Source organism: Rhinolophus sinicus, chromosome 3 (genome assembly GCF_057876585.1).
Source record: "Rhinolophus sinicus isolate RSI-liver-muscle chromosome 3, RSI-T2T, whole genome shotgun sequence".
Lineage (NCBI taxonomy): Eukaryota > Metazoa > Chordata > Mammalia > Chiroptera > Rhinolophidae > Rhinolophus > Rhinolophus sinicus.
The window spans coordinates 9,491,116-9,512,228 of record NC_142503.1 but is presented as its reverse complement, the minus strand read 5'-3'; the positions used below and the strand labels follow the sequence as shown (position 1 = coordinate 9,512,228).

The 21,113-nt window shown below is 47.9% G+C and overlaps 1 protein-coding gene across 3 annotated transcripts in view; it reads right to left on the bottom strand.

The window, feature by feature from the left end:
* TRIO (trio Rho guanine nucleotide exchange factor) overlaps positions 1-21,113 on the bottom strand; it is a 322,955-nt gene that overhangs the window by 140,085 nt on the left and 161,757 nt on the right. For all 3 annotated transcript variants that reach the window (XM_074329065.2, XM_074329063.2, XM_074329064.2), the window contains exon 11: positions 12,622-12,813. In XM_074329065.2, the coding sequence (XP_074185166.2) occupies positions 12,622-12,813 (192 nt within the window). The remainder of the gene's footprint in view (positions 1-12,621; positions 12,814-21,113) is intronic.

The window sequence follows — 21,113 nt, the reverse complement described above, 5'->3', positions numbered from 1 at the left end:
ACCTAGAAAATGGATATGGTAACAATGCCCACCTCACGGGTTTGCTGGGAAGATTACATGAGATGATGCACACCGAGTAAAGAAAGAAGTAAATATTAGCCACTAGCATTAGTTTTGTTCTTGCAAGAAAAATTCTCCAAATAGTAAGAATCTTAAGGTTTTAAAAGTCTTCTTTTTCTAGAAATGTATGCACCCAGATTCCTACCAATTGTTCAAAATAAGTCACTTAGTCTAGACAACTTAACACCCTCCCACATTTAAATCTTCGTACACCTAAAAATAGGACAGTGTGAGGAAAAGGTGCTGGAATTAGTCCGATAGATTCTATAGAAATTGCTTCCCCTTGGTTCCAGGGGAAGTGCCATGAATATTTGTGGGGGAAACCTTTTCCTTTCTTCCTGGTAGCTTTTTAAAGAACTAACTTATTCCCTCAACATCCTGGACACTTCAAGGCATGTCCACAGTGCTCGCCCACCGGACCGGCAGTGAAACCCATGAGGGGCCACAGCCCTGCAGGGGACCCCACGGCCCGAATCTGGGAACAGGCAGATGAAAAGGGAGAAATTACCAAGGTAGAAGGAGTAAGGCTACATACATCTAAATCCATGATGGTAAAATGCCCAAAGGTCCTCTGCCCCTTTAGAATTTTTCTGTCTGGTACAACAGGAAATATTCCAATTGGGAGGAAAAAAATCTCAGAGGAAAGGTCTTTTCTAATATCAACTGGAGATGAACTGACACATATCATAATACAACAGGGAAAGTCTACTGTTAAGCACTGAAAAGGTACATATGATTCTTAAAACAACCTGTGAATAAAGCAATGAGAAAGTCTCTAGGATGCCTGTGAAATTTTTACCACAAACTTTTTGAGCATGAAAAAAAGAAATGCACTTCTCTGCATGTGTTCATTTACAGTAAGAAGATGGATCTTTTTTTTTTTTTGATATGGCATTAGAGTTTAATTAGAAAATAAAAGAATTAAGCACAATTATTTACAACTAATAAAAAAATTTTTGAATGATCTTAATGACCACCATTTGGGAGACCACCTCAGGGATGATGTAGATGCCTGACTCTGCACTGTACACCTGAAGCTGAACAATAATGAATGCCAACTATAATTTTATATATATACATATATATACGTATATATATGTATATATATGTGTATGTATATGGTTACAAGAAGATGAATCTTGGCCCGGCAGTAAGAGAGGACTGCATTCTATGGAAGTTCTCAGCAGCATGGATTCCACTTCAAAGAGGACTGTGACCCACAGCCTGGGGCGGGCCAGGCAGCCATCAGGCAATGCTGCCCCTAGAGGCCCTCTGAGCCTGTGAACCCAGCCCACAAACCCGTGCAGGTGTGTACCAAACACAGGCACCTGGTTCACCAACCAGGCTCCACAGAGAAGGCTGAGCTAGGGAGACTCGTGTTTCTTGGGGAGAAAAGTCCTGTGACAAAGACGTAGAAAAGCCTGGTCCTGGATCCAGCATCTGGCTGAGTCTGACCCAGGAGAACCCCTTCCCGCCCCCCCCCCAATAACTCAGTTCCTTCCCACAGCCTCTGTGCTGAGTGGAGCCTCAAGGAGGAAGCTTGCTCGGCTGGCAGGAAACCCCTGAAAAAGCCTCACTAACTGGAGAGGAGAGACCCCACCAGAGAGGGCTCATCAAGAACCTCACTGGGGTGGGGATGCCAGGAAAGGACTGAGCTTCCAGCGATTCACTGGATGGCAGGATCGGAGCCCCGAGATTTGGGCATTGCTCCAGCTGCAACCTCTCTCAGATGTAGTCAACGCAGGTGACAGGCGCACTCACAGCACGCTAGCTGTGGTTCCTGATCCCCGGTGTGACCTTAGGAAAATCCTTGGAGCTCTCCACCTTCAATTTTCTCATCTATGAAACAGGATCGTTTCACCATGCGTTGTCTTCCCTAACTGGCAAAGCCAGTTTGAGAATCAATTTCTACAAGCACTTTATAAACAGAAGCTACTCGTGCTGGCATCTGCTTCCCTATTCTTGTTTATGAACGAGACAATCGCTCAGGTGCAATGAGGATGCGTGAGCTATACGGTCGGCGTGGGAAGTGAACAAAAGCTGCAGCTCCCAGAGGGGCTGCAAGTCGGGAGCAGAAGTCCATAGTTTCAATGGGAACTCTCAGGTGGAATTTCAGAATTACCCACTATGCACATAAAATGTGATCCAGTTTCAGGTATGAGAGGCAGAAATCAAAGGGGAACCATTCCAGCCACGCATGGCACATCCTTCAGCCTGAAACCACCACCTGTCTGTACTGTTGGAGCTCGTGCCCCTCACCCTGAGTAAGGAGGAGTGAGGGTTTCAGCAGCACCTCGTTCTTCTAGGGTGTGTAATAAAAGGTCTTGTTATTTCTTGGGCAGTGATACAAGATCTCTTAATATGACGAAAGGCACTGTATGAAGGCGGTATGGGCGGCAGCCAAACCAAAGTCAGCAGCATGAAATAATACCAGTGCAAACGGGTGTGAGAGGGGAAAAGGGAGCGGACAGGAGCAGGTCAGGGCAGCCCAGCCATGGTCATCACAGCACTGACGGCGAACGGAGGCACGCAGACGAGTGAGCGAGGCCAGGCCAGGCACACGTGACATGACTGGCTACATGGCTGACACAGAGACCAAGGTCACTGCAGGGACCTCAGCCACCCAGACTTTTACATGAAGTCTAAGTTGCGAAAAACAGAGACTGTGAGAAGAGGAATTTTTGATTTTCTTCTTATTCCTCAACATCCCTGAAGCATAAGACACACTCCCTAAAGTGTCAAGTTAGGGAAAAGCTCCACCCCACCCTCATCATTCTGAGAGCAAGCATGGTCTCCCTGAAATCGTCTGCAGCTGGTCAAAGTGGAAATCCTTAACTGTTCAGCCCTTTGCAGACCATGCCCGTTCCTGCAGCCTGCCCTCCGTTTCCCAACGCTAACACTTCATTCCTTGAACTCTGCCAGCATGCCATCATCTGGAGCTCCGTCCACACCAGCTCACTCTGCTCTGAACTGCCACCCCTTTCAAAGTGGGAGAACTGAAGGCAACACCACACATGATCCCAACAGCCGCAAGCTGAGCAAGACTGCTACCCCTCCTTCACGATCCTGGGCTTTTCCTCATTACAGCAAATACGTCACTTTGGGGAATGTCATTACTACGGACACTGTCAATTAACACATGTAAGATTATTTTTAACACCTATATGACCCTTATTCTGTAAGCTGCCGAGGTTAGTGTTTTAGATTCAAAACAGACTCATATATTAAAACCTATAAATGAAATTTCTGTGATAGATTTTGCCTTATTCCTGCTGAGATCTTTTGGGATCCTATTCTATTATCCGACATATTTGAAAGACCCTGGTCTAGACTTTGACAAGCTTGCCTCCGACACCAATGCACCACTCACAGGCTTTCTGCATGGGGACAGAGATCTGCAATGGCATGGAAATGTCCTCTAGCTCCACTGGCATCCTCTATTAACCAACCCCTGGACTGACTGTCTCACTTGCAAGGGTTTCAATGCAGCCACGACTGTTTCTGCTACAGCATCAAACCCGTCTTCACTTTGTGGCATTTTGCCCCTATTCAAGATAAACGGCTCTCAACACGACAAAAGCAAGTTTTCAGGGCTCCTGAATTCAGCTGAGCCAGCTCTCTGATGTCACCAATGACGTAAAAGTTCTGAGCAGGTTAGTGGTGTCAGTTCAAACGGGACAACTGCAGACTGCTCCCCTCTAGGAGGTGACAGCAGAGATTGAATCCTTCTGCTAGGCCTTGGGTTCAACTCTCCCATCACCATCTTCTCCAACAAGTCTGGTCTGATTGTGGGTCTGGACTGAAATTACTTCCTTGTTCACATGTTGGGCATGAGTAATGTCTCACTATCACAAACACTTTCTTCCTGCATCCTCTCCTCGCGGATCAGTATGGGAGGGTAAGGGCAGGCTGGCTCTTGTGTTAACTGACACCCCCAGCTGATTCTTTTTTACAGCCATTCAGCAGTGGGACGCTAATGTGACTGTACTAGCAGACGGCCTGTATTTTTCTGTCTCATGCACAACTTAATTGCAAAGGTCTGGTCACATGGTCACTAATTCTACTGCATGGCCTTCATCAAACCGGAAACCCAGTAAAGGAGGAAACAAACTTAACATGCTGTAACTGGTTCATAAAGTTCTTCCCTTCCTGGCCACTTATAAACCGTCGTCCTTTCTAGATCTCTGCCTAAGATTACTTCAGCCTGAGTAATATGTAAAACCTACCTTCTTAAAAAAGCACAAGTGCAGTTTCAGCTTTTGGGCATCTCTTCCCCTTCCCACAGTTCCTTTGAGATCAACAGGCCCAACGTGGTGATCTAATAGCTACCCAGAGATCTAATTTGTCTTGGAAGAGAGACCTGAACTGATTTAGAAGTAAGTCCTTTCTTATAAAGCCTTTACTCATTTTGGTCTTTAGCTTCTTCTAACCCAATCTGAAGAACAGCCTCCTAGAGGAGAAGCAGCAAAGTGCGAGTGATGAAGTCTGCTTTCCACTTGTATCCGTCAGCATCACTCGTCCCCAGAAGGAAGCCTAACCCGGTCTTGACCTTGCGGTTCTGAATTTTGTGTTTTAAAAGAAGAGGAAAAAAACAAACAAAACAAAATAAACCTCATCAGTCTCTACAAACCTAATTCTTCTGGAGCTTTTAAGCTTTCCTGACAAAACCCTAATATATTGCTGGTGATCTGTCTTTCTACCACTTAGAACAATAATTAATAACAATACATGTCAGAAATATATACACAGAGTTGACTTCTCTCAATCAGCCAAAGACCTATCACATTTAGTTTGTGAAGCTGAGTATGAAAATGAGAAATTAAGAACATTAAAAATATCCTATAAAAAGAAGTCTCACAAATAAGTAAGACGACGTTTATGTCCATTTCCAGCTGGGCATTTTAAGACCTATGTCGCTGCATTTCCTGACCACCTGCGGAAGGACCTCACCTTTCTAGGACATTAATTGAGGCCAATCTACAAACAACTAAGTCAAGCAGACATTAGTGATTCTCCATTTAGAGGTGACGCTTCAATAATCTGAGCCAGTGCACAGTTATATTTTCAATCCCTGCAATAACACTGAGTTCCAAATAGAGATAATCCGATCTATTAATTAATTCACCCAATAATCATCTACTAAGTGACTCTTATGTGTCCGGTATATTAGACTTCCCTATAATTTTCTGCGCTAATTTCTTTGCTCACGTAATAATTTCCTCTGTCTGAAAATATTGGGCCAATATTAAGAACTAGAAAATTCATGAATTTAAACAACTTTTAAATCATTCTGTAGAAAAAATAAATATTCTACATGCATTCAACTAATATGACAAAAGAACTTTCCTTTTGGATAATAACATCCCTCCTTTCCCACTAGCCAACACAAATGTTTTACACATATTTATTTGGTGAAAAAAAAAAATCATTCATTCATTTTAGAGCTTTAGCTGGGAATAAAAGTACTGAGTGATGTGTAGAAAATAATTTGTGCCAATATGAATGGAGCCATGTGTAAAAAAGCACAGAATTAAACACTGACAAGCACAAGTGTGTCAGTGTTTGGGGGGGGTGGGGGGGGATTGGAATCAGCTCTGTGGCTTGTAGCACAGTCACTGTGTAACAGCCCACCCTGTCCTGAAATGAAGGGCTGGAGCTGGAGACAGAGCTGGACGCGCACAACCCGAGAAAGGCTTCACCTGAAGGGTCAGGGCGAGGTGCTTACTCTGATACAGGGCACGGGAAGTCGATCAGTTCTTGTCGATGAAAGAGGAGTGAGGAAGAAAGCAGGTTATACCTAGGTATTTATACCTTTGGGGGCGGCCGGTTGGCTCAGTTGGTTAGAGCTGTATTTAAACCTTTGTGTCTTATATTTAAATCGGTATATTTTGTTTATGCTGAGTAAGTTACAATGGGGGTGAGGGGGGGAATGGCAGCTACTATTTGACAAGCACTATGGTTAAGAGTCTTACATATATAATTTCACTCTGTTGTACCACATCCCTTAGAGATTTTACTATTCCCATTCTGTAGTTGAGAAAGCTGAGGCAGCACAGAGCAATCTGTCCCAGAGTACTCAGCCAGCTAAAGGGATATGTTATGTTATCATGTACTTTCGTAATAAAGATTATGTTTTTACAGAAAGATCTACTTTTTTGAATATTCCCATCGATGGGAAGACCACCTGATTATTTTTAAATACCAGCTCCCACAGGCTATGTAAAGACAAAGTGCTAAACCATAAATGAATATAAGAAGTTCAGCTAAGGAACTGAATGCTAAACATAAATTATTGAGATCTGATCATATAAAGTAAACATCCTAAAATATTACGCATTGGATCTTAACCTTTCCCACTGACAAATCTATCACAGCAATCCTGGACTTTTGAGATGTTAAAAAAGTAGAGATTGCACTCGTGTTGCTGATGGAGTGTAGAATGCACAGCCATTCTGGAAAACAGTTTGGCAGTTTCTTTCAGAATGGCATGCACTGATACAGGACTCGGCGATTGCACTCTTGGGCATTTTCCCAGAGAAATGAACACTTAATTTATGCAAAAACCTGTACATGAAGGTCCGTTGCTTCTCTTCTTCTAACAGCCCCAAACTGAAAATCACCCCATTGTCCTTTAATGGGTAAAAGGTTACACAAATCGTGATATATCCACACCATAAAATACTACTCAGCAATAAAGAGGAAAGAACTATTGATACACCCACCAAGGTGGATGTATCCCAAGGGAACTATGCTGAGGTAAAAAAATGTCTCAGAAAGTCACAAGTGGTATGATTCCATTTATGGAACGTTTCTGAAATAACAAAATGATCGGGACAGAGACCACCAGCATCGGTGGCCGCCGAGGGTTAGAGATGGGGTCGGGCAGGGCACGGATGCTGGGAAGCCAACAAGGGAGCTCTCCGGTGATGGGTGACTCTGGATGATTCCGTGTGCTGAAAGTGGCGGTGATACAGGATCTACACACAACAGAACGGCACAGAACTACACACACACACGTGGGGACGTTGGAATAAGCTCCGTGGATTGCAGCCGTCACTTCCTTCCAGCTCTGATAGAGCACAGTGGTTACATAAGATGGGACCACTGGGAGTGGCTGAGAGAAGAATGCATGGACCTCCTGTCTGTTTCTTTTTTTCCCTAATTTCCTGTAAACCTATAATTATTTCAACTAAAAAGGTTTTTTACAGCTGGGGGGATATGTTTAAAGGTATCGCATATATCTTTGGAGGCATGTATGTGGGGTAGAAACAGGAATGAAAGAAACAAGTAAATACTTCGGAGAATGCAGACAGATGAGTTATGAACAGAAATACTGCCAAGGCAGCCAACATAAAAGGCTTGCAAGTTGAGAACCAAATTTTAGAGAATTCTGCACAGGAGATACATGGTCTGGAGGAATCACATGCTCAGGGGTCTGGGGTCACCGAGAACCAATGTGTCCCATGTAGAACAAAAACACGGCTTCTCTAGAAAGTCAGGGGCAATAAACAGGCTCCTCCGATGCTTACAACAGCCCATCAGCGGGCAACTGGTCCAGGTGAGGACCACTGGATACCTTTGTCAATTCTCCTGAATCAGGCTAACCACCAGATGCCTGATGGGTTCTCCAGCTCCACAAGGGGAAGAAGAGAAAAGATCTGGGCTCCTTGAGCAGTGGCTGGTTGGGGAAGCACCAGGCATGTTTTCGGCATACTTCTGGAGCAAAGCGGTGAGGACAGGAGAAGGGGCAGCTCCCAGAGCTCTCCACACCCCCAGAAGCGAGGTGAGCTCCCGCTGCCTAGTAACCCTCAGAGAGTTATTAGGCAAGGCCCACCCACTGCAAGGTCCAGCATGGCCTCTCCCTGCTCCCCAGGGAGAGTGAGGACTGGCCAAGCATAAAGAAAGGAGTCTGCATGATGAGGTATTTGGCATGAAAATAAAGCCAGACTGGTAGGCACGACAGAAAAATCTCCAGGCGGCTGGGAGGCCTTTATTATTGACTTCTGGATCACATGAAAGGCTCCCTATTCCCAGTATTACCCCAAACAAAAACTTGTCCCAGTTCAATGTGAGTTTGCAGAAGCAGAACCAAAAGGCATCTTTCCTTAACGCAGCAAGAATCATAGCCCAATTCAAATGGGGATGATCTTTCCTGGGAAACCACGGGGATGAAGTGAACAAAAGCCAACTCAAGGTCACTGAACCAATTCTGTGAAAGACACTCTGGCCGAGAACTCAGCGTGCCCACCTGGTTGCCTCAAATAACCCACAAATGTCAAAGGTAATTATTAACTACCTTAGGACCTAATTTTGAGAATGAAGTTGAGTGAGTACGCAGGATGTAAATAACTATGCTTTTGCTATATTTGAAAATGGCAATATGTCCCTCTATCATTAAATCTCAGAATAATAAGCTAGAAACAGACACTATTCCTCCACAAGCCGACTGGGCATCGGCTAAGTCCAGCAGGGAAGCTAACAAGTGGTACAAAGGTAAGTGAGACATGGTCCAAACTTCAAGGAACTAACATCTCCCAGGAGAAACACAAAAAGGTCTAAAATATGTGAAATGCACAAAAGCAGAAGTATGTTTCCCACTGTACATTCAATTCACCTGTGTATCACCTTGTACGTGACAGCTATCTTGGCAGACACTTTGAAATGAGTAAGTGATAGAATGAGTGAACAGTGGAAAAATGGGTTCAAAAGGCAAGGACGACAGGTAACAAAAGACTAATAATGGAAATACTATTATCAGAATTGATGTGCATAAAATGCTACAAACAATACCAGAGGGAACAGATTGAGAGGTGGAAGACAAATACAGGAGGATAAAAGTTCTCCCAAAATAAAATCCACATTTATGTTAGACCACGTAAGTAACTGAGGTTCTTTTAAACACTTTAAAAAACATTAAAAAAATAAAAGGACAGAATATCAGTCTTCAGGTCTTCTGAGCGGAGGTTAAGTACCTCATGAATTACTTTCAGAGGGAAAAAAAGAGAGAGAGAGAGAGAGGGGCCCCAGAATGCTCCCAAATCTGGGTTTAAGGGTCAAACTGAGGCTGCAGCCTCCATCGACCACCTTCGCATCCAACCTCAAAGTATACCATAGCTGCCATCCACGTGGAAATACTTCCTCTTGTGCATACTGCCCTCTGGGGGAGAAGGGAGGGAGCGCCCAGAGATCTCAGCACCCTGCTTCGTGGGACGGGACTTACAACCACCAACCTTCTTCCCGCTGTGCTTCTTCGGAATTCCAGAGTTAACACTGAGCAGACACCCCTGTACCTGGCACCTTTTTAAAGGTTGTTGCTAACGAAAACACCTTTGTATTACTTGCTCATCAGAGAGCCAGAAATTTACTGCAAACAAGAGAAGGCGGGAGCAACATGCTCAAATAAGGTGGGAAACAAAGCCACTGCTGACATCTGGAGTGAGGAGGTTAAGGTCCGAATCCCTCGGAGCGCTAACCTCTAAAGAGCGGCATGTGTTCTCACAAAGGAAAAACACAAGCTGCCTTTTCCATCTTCCTCTACATAATTTTGAACTGTGTGATCAGCTTGAGAAAAATTAATTCAGATAACATAAATCTTTTAGCACTTTTTCATTCATCTGATATGTCACAATATTTAGTGACTTAATGCAAGCCCATTTAATTAGCACAATTTCCTCTTCACCCTTCTCTCACTTTTAATTTTGTTTTTAAACCCATTAAATGTGTCTTAAATGAATCTGAGTTTTCATTCAATAACTAGTTTCAAAACACAGTGACTGAGCTGCCGCTGAGCTCCCGGATGGCTCAGTTGGTTGGAGCGCGTCCTCTCAACCACAAGGTTGCTGGTTTGACTCCCACAAGGGATGGTGGGCTGTGCCCCCTGCAACTAGCAATGGCAACTGGACCTGGAGATGAGCTGTGCCCTCCACAGCTAAGACTGAAAGGACAACAACTTGACTTGGAAAAGTCCTGGAAGTACACACCGTTCCCCAATAAAATCTTTAAAAAAAAAAAAAAAAAAAACCAAACTGACTGAAGAAAGCATTCCTTCCTGCATAAAACCTACCAAGTATGGCTGTGGGTTTCGGGGCACCTGTGCCACGCTGAGAACGGAGGCTGAGGAAAACTCTGGGCTAACAATGACACCCAGCATACTGCAGGGGGAGCTGGGCAGCGTGCCCTGCTGTGCGAGGCCAGCTCCCCTGAGTCTCACACCCGGCCCCCCAGGCACGTGCACCATCCCACACACCCCCAGAGGGTCACCAAGTTCTTCTTGGGTGATCCCAGGTCACTTTAGGGGCACACATGGAAGAGGATCCAAATCAGGGTAATTAACTGTGCTTGTTTCCCTGCCACTGTGATGGTCTTTCACAGAAAAAGGAAAAAACAAACGCACTGAGAATTCTCGAATTGTAAAAGTGAACAACTTAACCTTTACAACAGATTTACGGTCTCCTCAGTCTACAAACTTCACTCATCCTAGAAGGTCCCCGAGCAGAAGTCAATGAAAACAAAATGTATTTTCACTCGTAAAGAATTTCCAAACCTACTGACAAGACAGACCCCATTTTGCTAACAAAATGCTTTTATTATACGAGTTTTCCTTAAAATGCTTCTGATGTTACAAAAAATCAGGGAACCCAAACTTAGTCTCTAGAGAACAGTTTTGCAAGACGCTTTTCTTCTCATTTCCTTTAGTGTCTGCTTTCTGAAAACCATAACGAAGCTGAAAAACTGATCTAAATAAATACTGCTTCATGGAATGAGTCTTTTCTGTCCTAAAAGCAAGTGAAATCCTTACAAATCTGCTGAAGAATATTACTAGGCACGACAATTACAGACCCTGCCTGTTCTTCTGACACACGGCCTGCTGCCCTCCGCCCCTTCTGCTCAGTTCGGTCTGGTGACCTGGTGCCAGCTCTGTCTTTCTGCCCGGTCAACGACACCTCGGCTGTCCAGGGCCGCAGTACGCCTGAGCCCCCACGCTGCTCAGAAACAGCTAACTGCCTGGGGAAGTACAGGGAAGAAGCAAGCAGTACACGCAAGTCTCACGTGTGTCAGTGTCACAGATTCAGGGACATTGTGCTGAGGGGGAGGGGCTGCAGGAAAAGCACGGACCGGATCAGGAGGATGCTGACGGTTTCAGCTGCTGCCCCAGATACACAAAGAGTCGCTGACAGTTCAAAAGCAAGGGTACGACCTCATCAAAGTGACATTTCTGGAGGCTGTATTGTGGGAGGCGGGGGGGAGCTGGCCGAGGTGAGTGGACTCGAGCTGAGTGAGGAACTTACAGCCTGGTGACACGTCTGCAACCAGAAACTGCCGTGGACAAATGTTTACTTGCAAAAATAGTCTCTTTGTAAATACTGTCAAGTCTTTTTCAGTTGTGGCATTAAGAGCAGGGACAGAGAAGCTAGTCCTGTCAGTTTTCTACTCCGACGACCATCCCAGGCCCACCGAGCAGAAGCCCCTCTGCACAAGGGCTGCCCAGCAGACGATGGCAGCGTGTGCCAGCCTGGGTGGGGTGGAAGCACAAGGTGCGCTCACACTTTCAGAGTGGGGGGCAGCGCAGTTTCCTGGAGTCAAACGTTCATGTGACAAACGGCCTGGCTGAGCAGAACTGACTGCCCCAGACGCCAGAACTGGAAGTTCTCGCCCTTGAAGCAGACGTCCTGGCCCTGGATCGCTGACGCCTTTACCCTGAGGATCCTCCGGAGTTTCTCCCTTCGTCTTACTTCCCCGATCTTTCTTCCCACCCTGTGACTCTACGCTCTCATACACTTAATTCCAAATGACCTGCAGGGCCCCCCATTTCTAATTTATAAAGAGCTGTGGAGAATTTTTTTCTTAGAAATAAGACACAGTAAGTTAACATCCTTACTCAATTTGTTGTCCTACTAAAAACTTTAGTTTTCCATTGTATAATAAGTCCTTTTTTTTTTAAAGCTACGTAATAGTTTCTTTAATTGCAATTTTGTAGGATTTCTACTAAGAGCAACACATATGCAAGGTACACTTGGTATCAACGTATTTTCCACATACCAAATAACGCATTATCTCTTCTCATGAGGTAAGTTTATCAGCAAGAGCGTACCTATGGCATCAGCATCAATATTATGAAGGCCGTGTTGGCTTTGGTCCATTTAAATTCAGTGCCGTGTAAAATCCACTTGGGTTAGTATCTGAGTAGCCACACAGCCTGATAAAATCACGAGGCAGCCATGACTTTAGCCACATGACAGCTCCCACACGGGAAGGAAACCCAGCAGCTCTGACCGCAACGCGCAGGTCGTCTATTTATGCTGCCGTGGGTGAGCACGTCGCTCTCCGCCCTAAAGGGACCTCCTTCGGCGCCTGCTGTCCCCTCTAACGCACGCCTCTCCCCGGGGCCCCCACCAGCCCCAGCACAGGCACGCACGTGCTCGTGCTGCAGGAAGCCCAGCTCCGACCCTGTCCACGCGGACCCGCCTGTGCTAGCACCAGCCACGCCCGAGCCACGCTCCTCCCAAGGAGGCCAGAGGCCCGTGCAGACGCAGGCCGCATCTTCACCTCCTGACGTCTTACCTCCTTCACGTGGGTGTGAAAGGACACCGACATGTCCAGCAGGACCTTCCGTTGCTCGACTCGCCGAACGAAGTCTTGTATCCGGTCTTCGAGCTGATGGGCTGCCTGATAAATCTCTTCTGGGTCACATTCCCCCGTCTGCGCCAGCTGCTCTGCTGCTTCTAGTAATTTATCTGCATTGGTGTATGTGTTCTGTATAAGGGAACATCCAGAAAAACACAAGGTGAACAAAGCACACACCGGCCAGGCTGGGGGCCATAACACTGCACGAGTCAGTCTGTGCAATTCCTGCTCATCTCCGCAAAACAAACAGAAAACATCTTATGGAAAAGACGACTTTAGGAGTCACTGCGTCTCTGACAGCAGCCTTTCCCACAGAACCTCGAACCTCAGGACAGCCCGGCCGTGTCCAGCAGCGGGCGGGTATCCGCAGGCGTCGCTGGCTGCCCCTGACTCCTCTGGGGCTCTGAGCTCTTTGCCACTGCGCAGTCAGGAGACAGCACGAAGCCACAAATGCCCGCTTCACTTTTTCTCCCAGGTTTGTGACAGTGGCAAGTTCCAGTTTTGTGTCTTTCACTAGGCTAGACCGCTTTACGATCATTCCAAGTGCAGGTGGTACGGTTAACTTCCAAACAAGCCTGCTACGGTGCAGTGCCTTTTCGCATGTTTCTGCTTACTGGTAATTCTGTGCTTATCTTTTTTCTACTTAAGGGTACACATTTTTTGAGAAAAAGAGAATAGCAATTATAATGGCTGTAAAGCAGCCCGAGTTTTACAGAGCTGGCAGTTAAGGTAAACCAGGGTCTAAAATATTCTGAAAATTAGTCTTGTTCTAATACTTGATAAATCAGAGGCTGCAGATGGCTTCCCCAAATAAAGAGGTCTGCTAGAGACCTGATACTGTTAAAGGGAAGTACCAGCGACAGGCTGTCTGACGGGGGGCGGGGGACTGAGGCAGGTGGAGGACTTGTGCAGCGGCCCGGGAACCCTGTGGTCCCGTGAGAAACAGGTGGAACCTTCACCCTTCCCTTTCTCCATCCAGTATTTGAGAGCTAACGCTGCCCAGGTTCGGCGTCTCAGTGGTGAGGGTGGGTGGCGCCGGGAGTGTGTGGGGAGTGTCCCAGGCCTGATGGCGGACGGGATGTCCCTGCAGTGAGCGGCAGCCTCCCGGCTGGGAGACTGGTACATCCAGGGGCATGAGTCTACTAAGGAAACACACTAAGGATAATGAGGAGCAGGCTCCTCATTCCGAAGAAGGGAGGTACAAATACGGAAGGGGAGAAACCTGACTTCCCCGTGTGGCACTGGATTGAGACTGGAGGTACTGGTGTGAATACTTGGTTTTCAGTCGACAGATGCCTAAGTGTGCACGTGCACGACTGCACACACACGACTCTGACAGCCGGGAGCAGCAATGGGCCAGGAGTAATGAGCGTGCTTAGCACCCACATTTCCGCCTCTATCCCCTTTCTCCTCTGCAAGGAACCTGGGCTCTGTAGGAAAATGGCTGATTCCAGGGATGAGGTGGGACCAAGTACAAGATGACCCTGAAACACCGTATTGTGCCCAAAACTACGGAAATGCTCAAGAACAACATGGACAGGTCAGGACACAGAAGTTAGCTGGAGGAGGCTCCCGCTGGCCAAATCGGGGACAATGGGAGAACAAACAATGACAGTAACAGAGTGTAATCCACTGAACACAGGAAGAAACCAGGAGTCCATTCTGACATAAATAAATAAAGTGGGATGAGGAACAGGATATCTGCAGAATTTCAAAGCACCTCCTCACAAATTACTTACTAGTCACAAACGGGGAAAGACTAAGGTACAAGTCGGGCAGACACACCACCTGAACTCAGGCACCCAACTGAACACATATGTAACAGGATAAATCAAAACTGTGAGCCACTGTTGGGATGGCCTGAGAAGGACCCAGCACTCCCACGAGACCCCTGCCGAAGGCGTATAACCAGAATTTAACCATGAGGAAACATCGACAAACCCAAAGTGAGGAATAGTCCCCAAAACACCAGGCCTAAAATCTTCCAAAGGGTCAGGTCACAAAAGTGAAGGAAAGACGAAGAATGCTCCAGGCTCAAGGACCTTAGAGGCGTGACAACTAAACGCAATTGTTGACTCTGCACTGGATCCTTCAGCTATGCAGGACCTCGTGGGGGCTGAGGGCAAGACAGTCATCAGGCATCAGTGGTAATATCCTGCTTTTGGGGATGGAACTGTGGCTGTGTAGCAAAATGTCCTTTGAGGTAGGAAGTACACACTCAAGCAAGTGGTTTGGGGAAAGTAAGCTCTTTGTACTGTACTTCCAACTGCCCTGCACGTTTAAAACACTTTTGAAACAGGTGTAATGCAGTGTGGTGACAGGTAGGTACGCAGTGACCTCCACAATGACCCGGATGCACAGGCAGAGCAAGTGGACACCAACTGTCAGGATGGGGTGGGGACACCCCTGCGCAGGCAGTAACGGGTGCAGTGTCCACAGAGTCTGAGGGATGCTAAAGACCAGCTAATCGCTGGGCTGCTCTTTTCACACCCACAGGCTACACAACCCTCGGCCCCCTGGGAAACCGTCAGCAACACTCCTGTGTATCGGGTATGACTGCTGTCCTTGCTCTGGGCTGCCCAGTCCCAACCACAGCCCTTTCACAGGTAAGGAAACTGAGGCCTGGAGGGCGGTCACCGGGCTCAGGGGACGAGGCTGGCAGGGGTGGAAGCAGGACTCCAGAGCCCGGGCTGACACCACCCTCTGTGCAGCCACTGGCAGGCCCCCGGGCTCCTCCCCCAGTGTCCCAGGGGGCCCTGGTTACACACTGCTGGAGGCGGGGTCACCGGCGTCTCCTCCTCCCTGTCAGCCTGCAAAGCCATTTTCAGGGGACTTCTCCTTTTCGGTACTATCCGAAGTCCCATGCGAATGGTCTGTACTACTAACAAAGGGTCTCAGAACTCTGTAGAAGTGATGGCGGAGGTGTCAAAGAAGCCCTTAAAACGTACTAACTATGGCCAGACGTGGACAATGCACGTGTACACTTTACATACGAGTTCACACAGTTTCACACCTACTCAGTGTGACATATTTGGAAGCTCAGGTATAATAATTCCCGCACAGAGCAGAAACAGTAAAACTGCCCACTTCAAAAGAGCTTTGGAACAACAGAAGTGTGTTGTCTAAATCCCATGCAGTTCTGGCCCTGCATGTCCCCTACAGTGCAGTCTGGCAACCTGACAACAATGACTCGTGACAACAAGAAGCCCTCCAGGCACATTATCAAACCACCTCCGAGAGGCCCAGTGACAGGAAGGACAGACTCACACCAGAGGCCCGAGTTCCAATCCTAGTCGAGTCACTGAGTTCATGACCCTGAGCCTCAGGTTACAGACCACGGGTCCCCTGCCTCACGGATGAATGAGGGAGGAGTGAATCTACGAGTGAGGACGAGGGGTAATGAGGCAGGAACGGATGCGGGTGGCATTAATAACAGTAAGAATAATGACAGAAACTGGGGGAGCTAAGAAGAGCCTACGGAGCCGTGACAACACACAGAATGCACTGTCCTAGGTGGGGCCCTGGAGCAGGGGAGCTAGGAAACTGGAACAAAGCAAGGACTTCAGTTGATGGTAATTATCCATATTGGGTTATTAACTGCAACAAGCAGACCATTCTAACAACGATGGTAACAGTAGGGAGACGTTGCGGGGTGTGGGAACGCTGCATCATCCCCACAACTTTCCTGTAAATCTGAAAGTGAAGTTCATATAAAAATAAATGTGTGTACGCATGCGTGTGTGCCTACACACACACACACACACACACACACAGCAGACTGGTGAGCAGCAGCCGCACCTCCGGTCCACTTCCTGAGCACGCCCCGCAGATTCCCTCCCCTCGTGCTTCCCTCCTGAGCTGTGAGCACCTGGGGCCCCTCAGCCTGGCTCTGGGCCCAGCGCAAGCTCTCCTCCAAGGTCAGCTATTAGCGCCAAGGGCTCCTGCTACCGCAGTTCTGCATACGTGCTGCCCACGAAGGTTCTGGCCACCAGAGGCTGCACTGGGAAGCGACCTGCGGGGTGGGGGGTTTATGAAGACCCACCCCCTGTGCCCCCCACCCCACGATGCACACGCCACACATGTGAGCGGAGGCCCAGTTCACAGGGCGTGCTGCACACTGCGCACACACTCCCTCAGAGCTGAGTCCTGTTTGCGTGAACTGTCACCCCAGCTGTGGAGTCACTTACCTCTCGGGTTTGGTAAGTGGCTCTCCAGGGGACAGTACCTCCCAAAGCTAAATGTCACATCCCTGAAAGCTCTGTGCCTCTTAGCTAGCAGGTAAAGACATTTACAACAACAAATGTCCCAAAGGAACAGTGTACTTTTGAAGTGTCTGGGACACTTGAAGAAAATGAGCCACCACAAAGGGTCGGATGGCTTTCCCTGGGCACAGCCCTGGGGCTGCTCCGAAACCCAAGGCCAACGCTTTCCCATGAGCAGAACTACCTATACCCTTTCCATGGAAGAAGACAGATTTCCACGTGTTAGTGAACACGCGAACCATCAATGCTAACTTCGGGGCACTTACTCTGTGCCCCGCGACAGCCCAGTGACGTGGACACCACTTCACAAGTGAGGAAACCGAGGCACAGAGAGGCAGACTTACTTGCCCACGTCAATCAGTGTAACTTGAGTCACTTACACTTAGACATAAAGGGAGGGGTACCAGCTAAGAAAGCCTGTTGGAGTCTGAGCAGACGGCCTCCTCTCCTACCTGCCATCCTGTCCCCAGGCTCCTGGTCTGTGGGCGGGGCACTCATTTCTGCTACGAGGATTAGAGCAGATAAGTAAAAGCCAGGCCAGGGTGGGGGCCTGAACGGTTTCCTCTTTTCTTGAGAAGTAAATTAAAATTGCATAATTGCCAGGACACAGGAAACACTGAGCCTTTCAAAGGCGGATCAGACTTGCCTCTCCCTACAATCCTTGGCAGCTGCAGCCTGGTCTTACCCAAGGGGCTATAGTTAGAATCCGGTGAAAAAGATGGGTTTTCTTGATCTTAGAAGAAGGAAAAAAAAAAAAAAGGAGAAAAACAGAAGCATTTCAGGCCTGAATTAAGGGTGTGCCAAAAATGTGGACGGATGCATTCTATACAGCTTCATGCTGTGCAGGGTTTGCAAAAGCTGAATGAGCTCAGTAGTGACCAGGGACTTAGAGAACTGGCCGGCTTATCTCCTGAAAATCTAGAATGAAAGGTAAGGTTTCCCCGCTTCCTAAATGCCACACTTCTTTATCCTGGACGACAAGATAATTACACGGCCTGTGTAAAATGCTGTTGACAGAAATTCTTCCTGGAGAAGAGCTTCGTGACAGGTGACGCCTTTGGCAGGCAATTCGAATCCACAGGGACACACAGACAGGTGAGATGGTAGAGGAAGCGCCCGCAGGGTAGGTGCCGCTGGGAAGATGCCATGCCAGAGGTTTCCTAATCACATGAAAGAAATCTGTGCTCTCAAAACCAGCGTCTGCCTTGAACCAGAGTTTTCCGGGCTCTACTGGCTTTTATATTCAGAGCTTTTAATATTGAAAACAGAACATTAAATTGGATCATGATTTAGAAGGTAAGAGAAGATGACTGTCCAAGACCATCTTCCTTTCTGACAGTCATTTGCAAAAAGCTTCACGTGAAAGCGTCTTTAATTTCTTCTGTAAAGCTCCTGCATGAAAATGCCACGTGGCTGTGTACGCCACACTCTCTAAATGCATTAGCACAGATTCACTCACTAGGACATATCTACTGACAGTCACTGAACAAAATAAAGAAGGAATGGACCTGCGGGTTGGTTACAGGAGGTCCTTGGCTCTGCAAACCTGCGTGCAAACAATGATCCGAAGGCCTCCTGCTGGGGCTCCTGCTGGGTGTGCAACCGAGCCCAGGGCCCGGCAGTAAGAGCTGGTGCCCTGCAGACATCACGCCCACTGTGCGACTTGCTTCCACCAAGGAAAGAAGAGGCTCCTTTCGGGTTCCTCCTTCCCAGAACATTAGAACTGTTCTCTGTAAGAAATCTATACTTAGTCCATTTTAAAGGAATTCAACCGCAAGACTCACCACTTCCTTTCTGAATGTGTTATGCTACCTCATCATGCCACGACTCACTGTTTTGAAGAAGTTGACTACCTCTAAACTAAAGGCAGTTTAGAATTCATTTCACACAGGATCCTTCAAAACACAGTCCCAAGAAACAAACTAACCGACCTTAAAGTTTACTGTGGAAAAGACATTACTTCTCCCTAAACCCCAAATTTGTTTTACCTTTGTGAATGTTTCAGGAAACGAAATAAACTCATTAAGCAATAAAAATGACTGTTTCCATTTTTAAGGTGCCTCCAGAGGCCAGTCTGTCAAAAAACACACACACATAAATCTAAAATATGAACTTAGAGCTCTGCCATAAGCCCTTCTATCAGAATTTGTTTTGACAGAAAGCAAAGACACAGGGCTGAGACGGAAAGTGGTGAAGGCAGTAATTCCCTTCAGTGGGCCCCACTCTCCCTGTGCTAAAGCAAGACTGATGTCACGCTGATCTTTGGGACGAGCTAGACAGCTGTCAGCGAATGAAACCACAGACACGGTGTAATGTCACTCAGTCTCGAGGCCACCGTTTGTCTCACCAAATCCACTGCACACATTGTCTTAATAAAGCCAGGATCTCTGCCTCCTCATCGGCTCACAGCCACACTCTCTTCTGGCGTAAAATGCAATCCTCTTCCCTGCTACTCCCATCAAAAAATCTTTATTAAACAGGTGGAGGGGCTAGAGAGAGAAGTGCATCCTATTTCTTCATGTCCTGTGGCCCCCTCCCCCTACTGCACTGAATCTGTGGCGAGTTCCGGTGACACAGGACAGTCCCTCTAACTACATGGCCTGACGGCGTACTTGGAGGCAGAAGAGCAAAGTGCTTTCAGAACTAGGCTGAAGTGGTTCAGGAATGTCCTCTGTGACGTACACTGTCCGTGTGCACACGGGCTGGTGTCACTGGATTCCAGGGCTCCGTGAGCCCCTACTTGGGGCCCATCAGACAACAGGAGGTTGCCATCTGTGTGTGGGTGGGAAGGATCAGGATTTTCACTCCAGAGTGAGTCAGGGGCATGAGTTGAGCGGCTGGTCCCAGTTCACGTCCACCGGGACAGACCCTGCATGTGGACAGTGTGCACTGGCCGTCACTCCATGCCTGTTTGCTGGGGCGCCAGCGCTGGCAGGCGATGAGGACGCAGAGTCAAGTGACAGGCCATTCTTTCAAAACCTACTGGTACCTTAAAAACAAAGCAGCATCAAGTGATGTTCTTCAAGAAAGCAGAGAGCCTATGAATATTCAGTGTTAGGGAGAAAAGAACTAAGAGAGAGAAGTGGAGGTTCTAGGAGAAAGGGCCAGAATTGAAGGGCCCAGGTACCTGCAGTGGGGTGGGCGGAGAGCGCAGGTAGGGAGGAAAGCTGCAGTGTGAGGGTCCGGCCAGGTGGGGGGTGGAGCTCAGAGCTGCACGGACAGTGGTTTACAAAGTAGAGGCCCACAGAGAGGAGAGGGCTGGGCATCGCCAAGCAGGCCACACGGCCGGCCGAGCTGCCCAACCATCCCACCTGCTGTCCTCGTGCCTGCCTCTCACACGCTCCTGTTTCTTTGTAATATGCTGAATTTTACTAATTTGTGGGTGTTGGTTTGTACAGCAAGAATTACCAGGAAAAGCCCTCTGACAGGTGGCCATGCCTGCTCAGGCGGTCTGGGTCTGGCCTGCCTGCCCCTTTGCCCCCCTCCCATCCGCCAGTGCCTGGCGGAATGACTGCCACAGGACAGGTGATTATCTGAAAACCAGTGGGAGGGAAAGTGGGTGCAGATGTTTGCAAAGTGAGTAAAAGGTGTTTATATTTAAGGTTTCTTTTCATGCACAGCTCAGATTTGGGCTTAAGCACTTTCAATGTAAGGGAAGGAGGGTCAGCTTCCCCCCCCCCCCCCCCTTAGAATCCAGGGGCAATGGGCAGAGCTAATAAACAGGCGTGGACTGAAACTCAGCGGGGTGCAGGACATGCACCTTGGCTTGCACCTAGAAGGCAGAGAGGTTTCCTACAAAGAAAGTGTCCCCTGAGAAGCTGTGCCCACAGCTCTGATGATGTCTCAGACCTCAGGCAGTAAATTCACCATCTTGCTATGGAGCAAGACGAGCCACACAGGACAGTTTCCTCATTGAGAGTGGAAGGAGTCACAGGGCCGGGGTCCGAGGGGTCCGTGGGTGCTGGACACTGAGCACACTCAGCAGCCCCTCGTCCTTCACGGGCCCTCAGGCAAGCGGAGGAAGAGGAAGGGGAGCCTGCAGGACACAGCAGCTCCAGCCCCCGGCGCAGGGGTTCCTGGCCCCGCCTCTTAGAGTCTCTGCTGCCTGAAGTCTTTGCTCAATGATACCAATTTCACAGCTTTCCTCAAGCCACGCTGGCTACAACC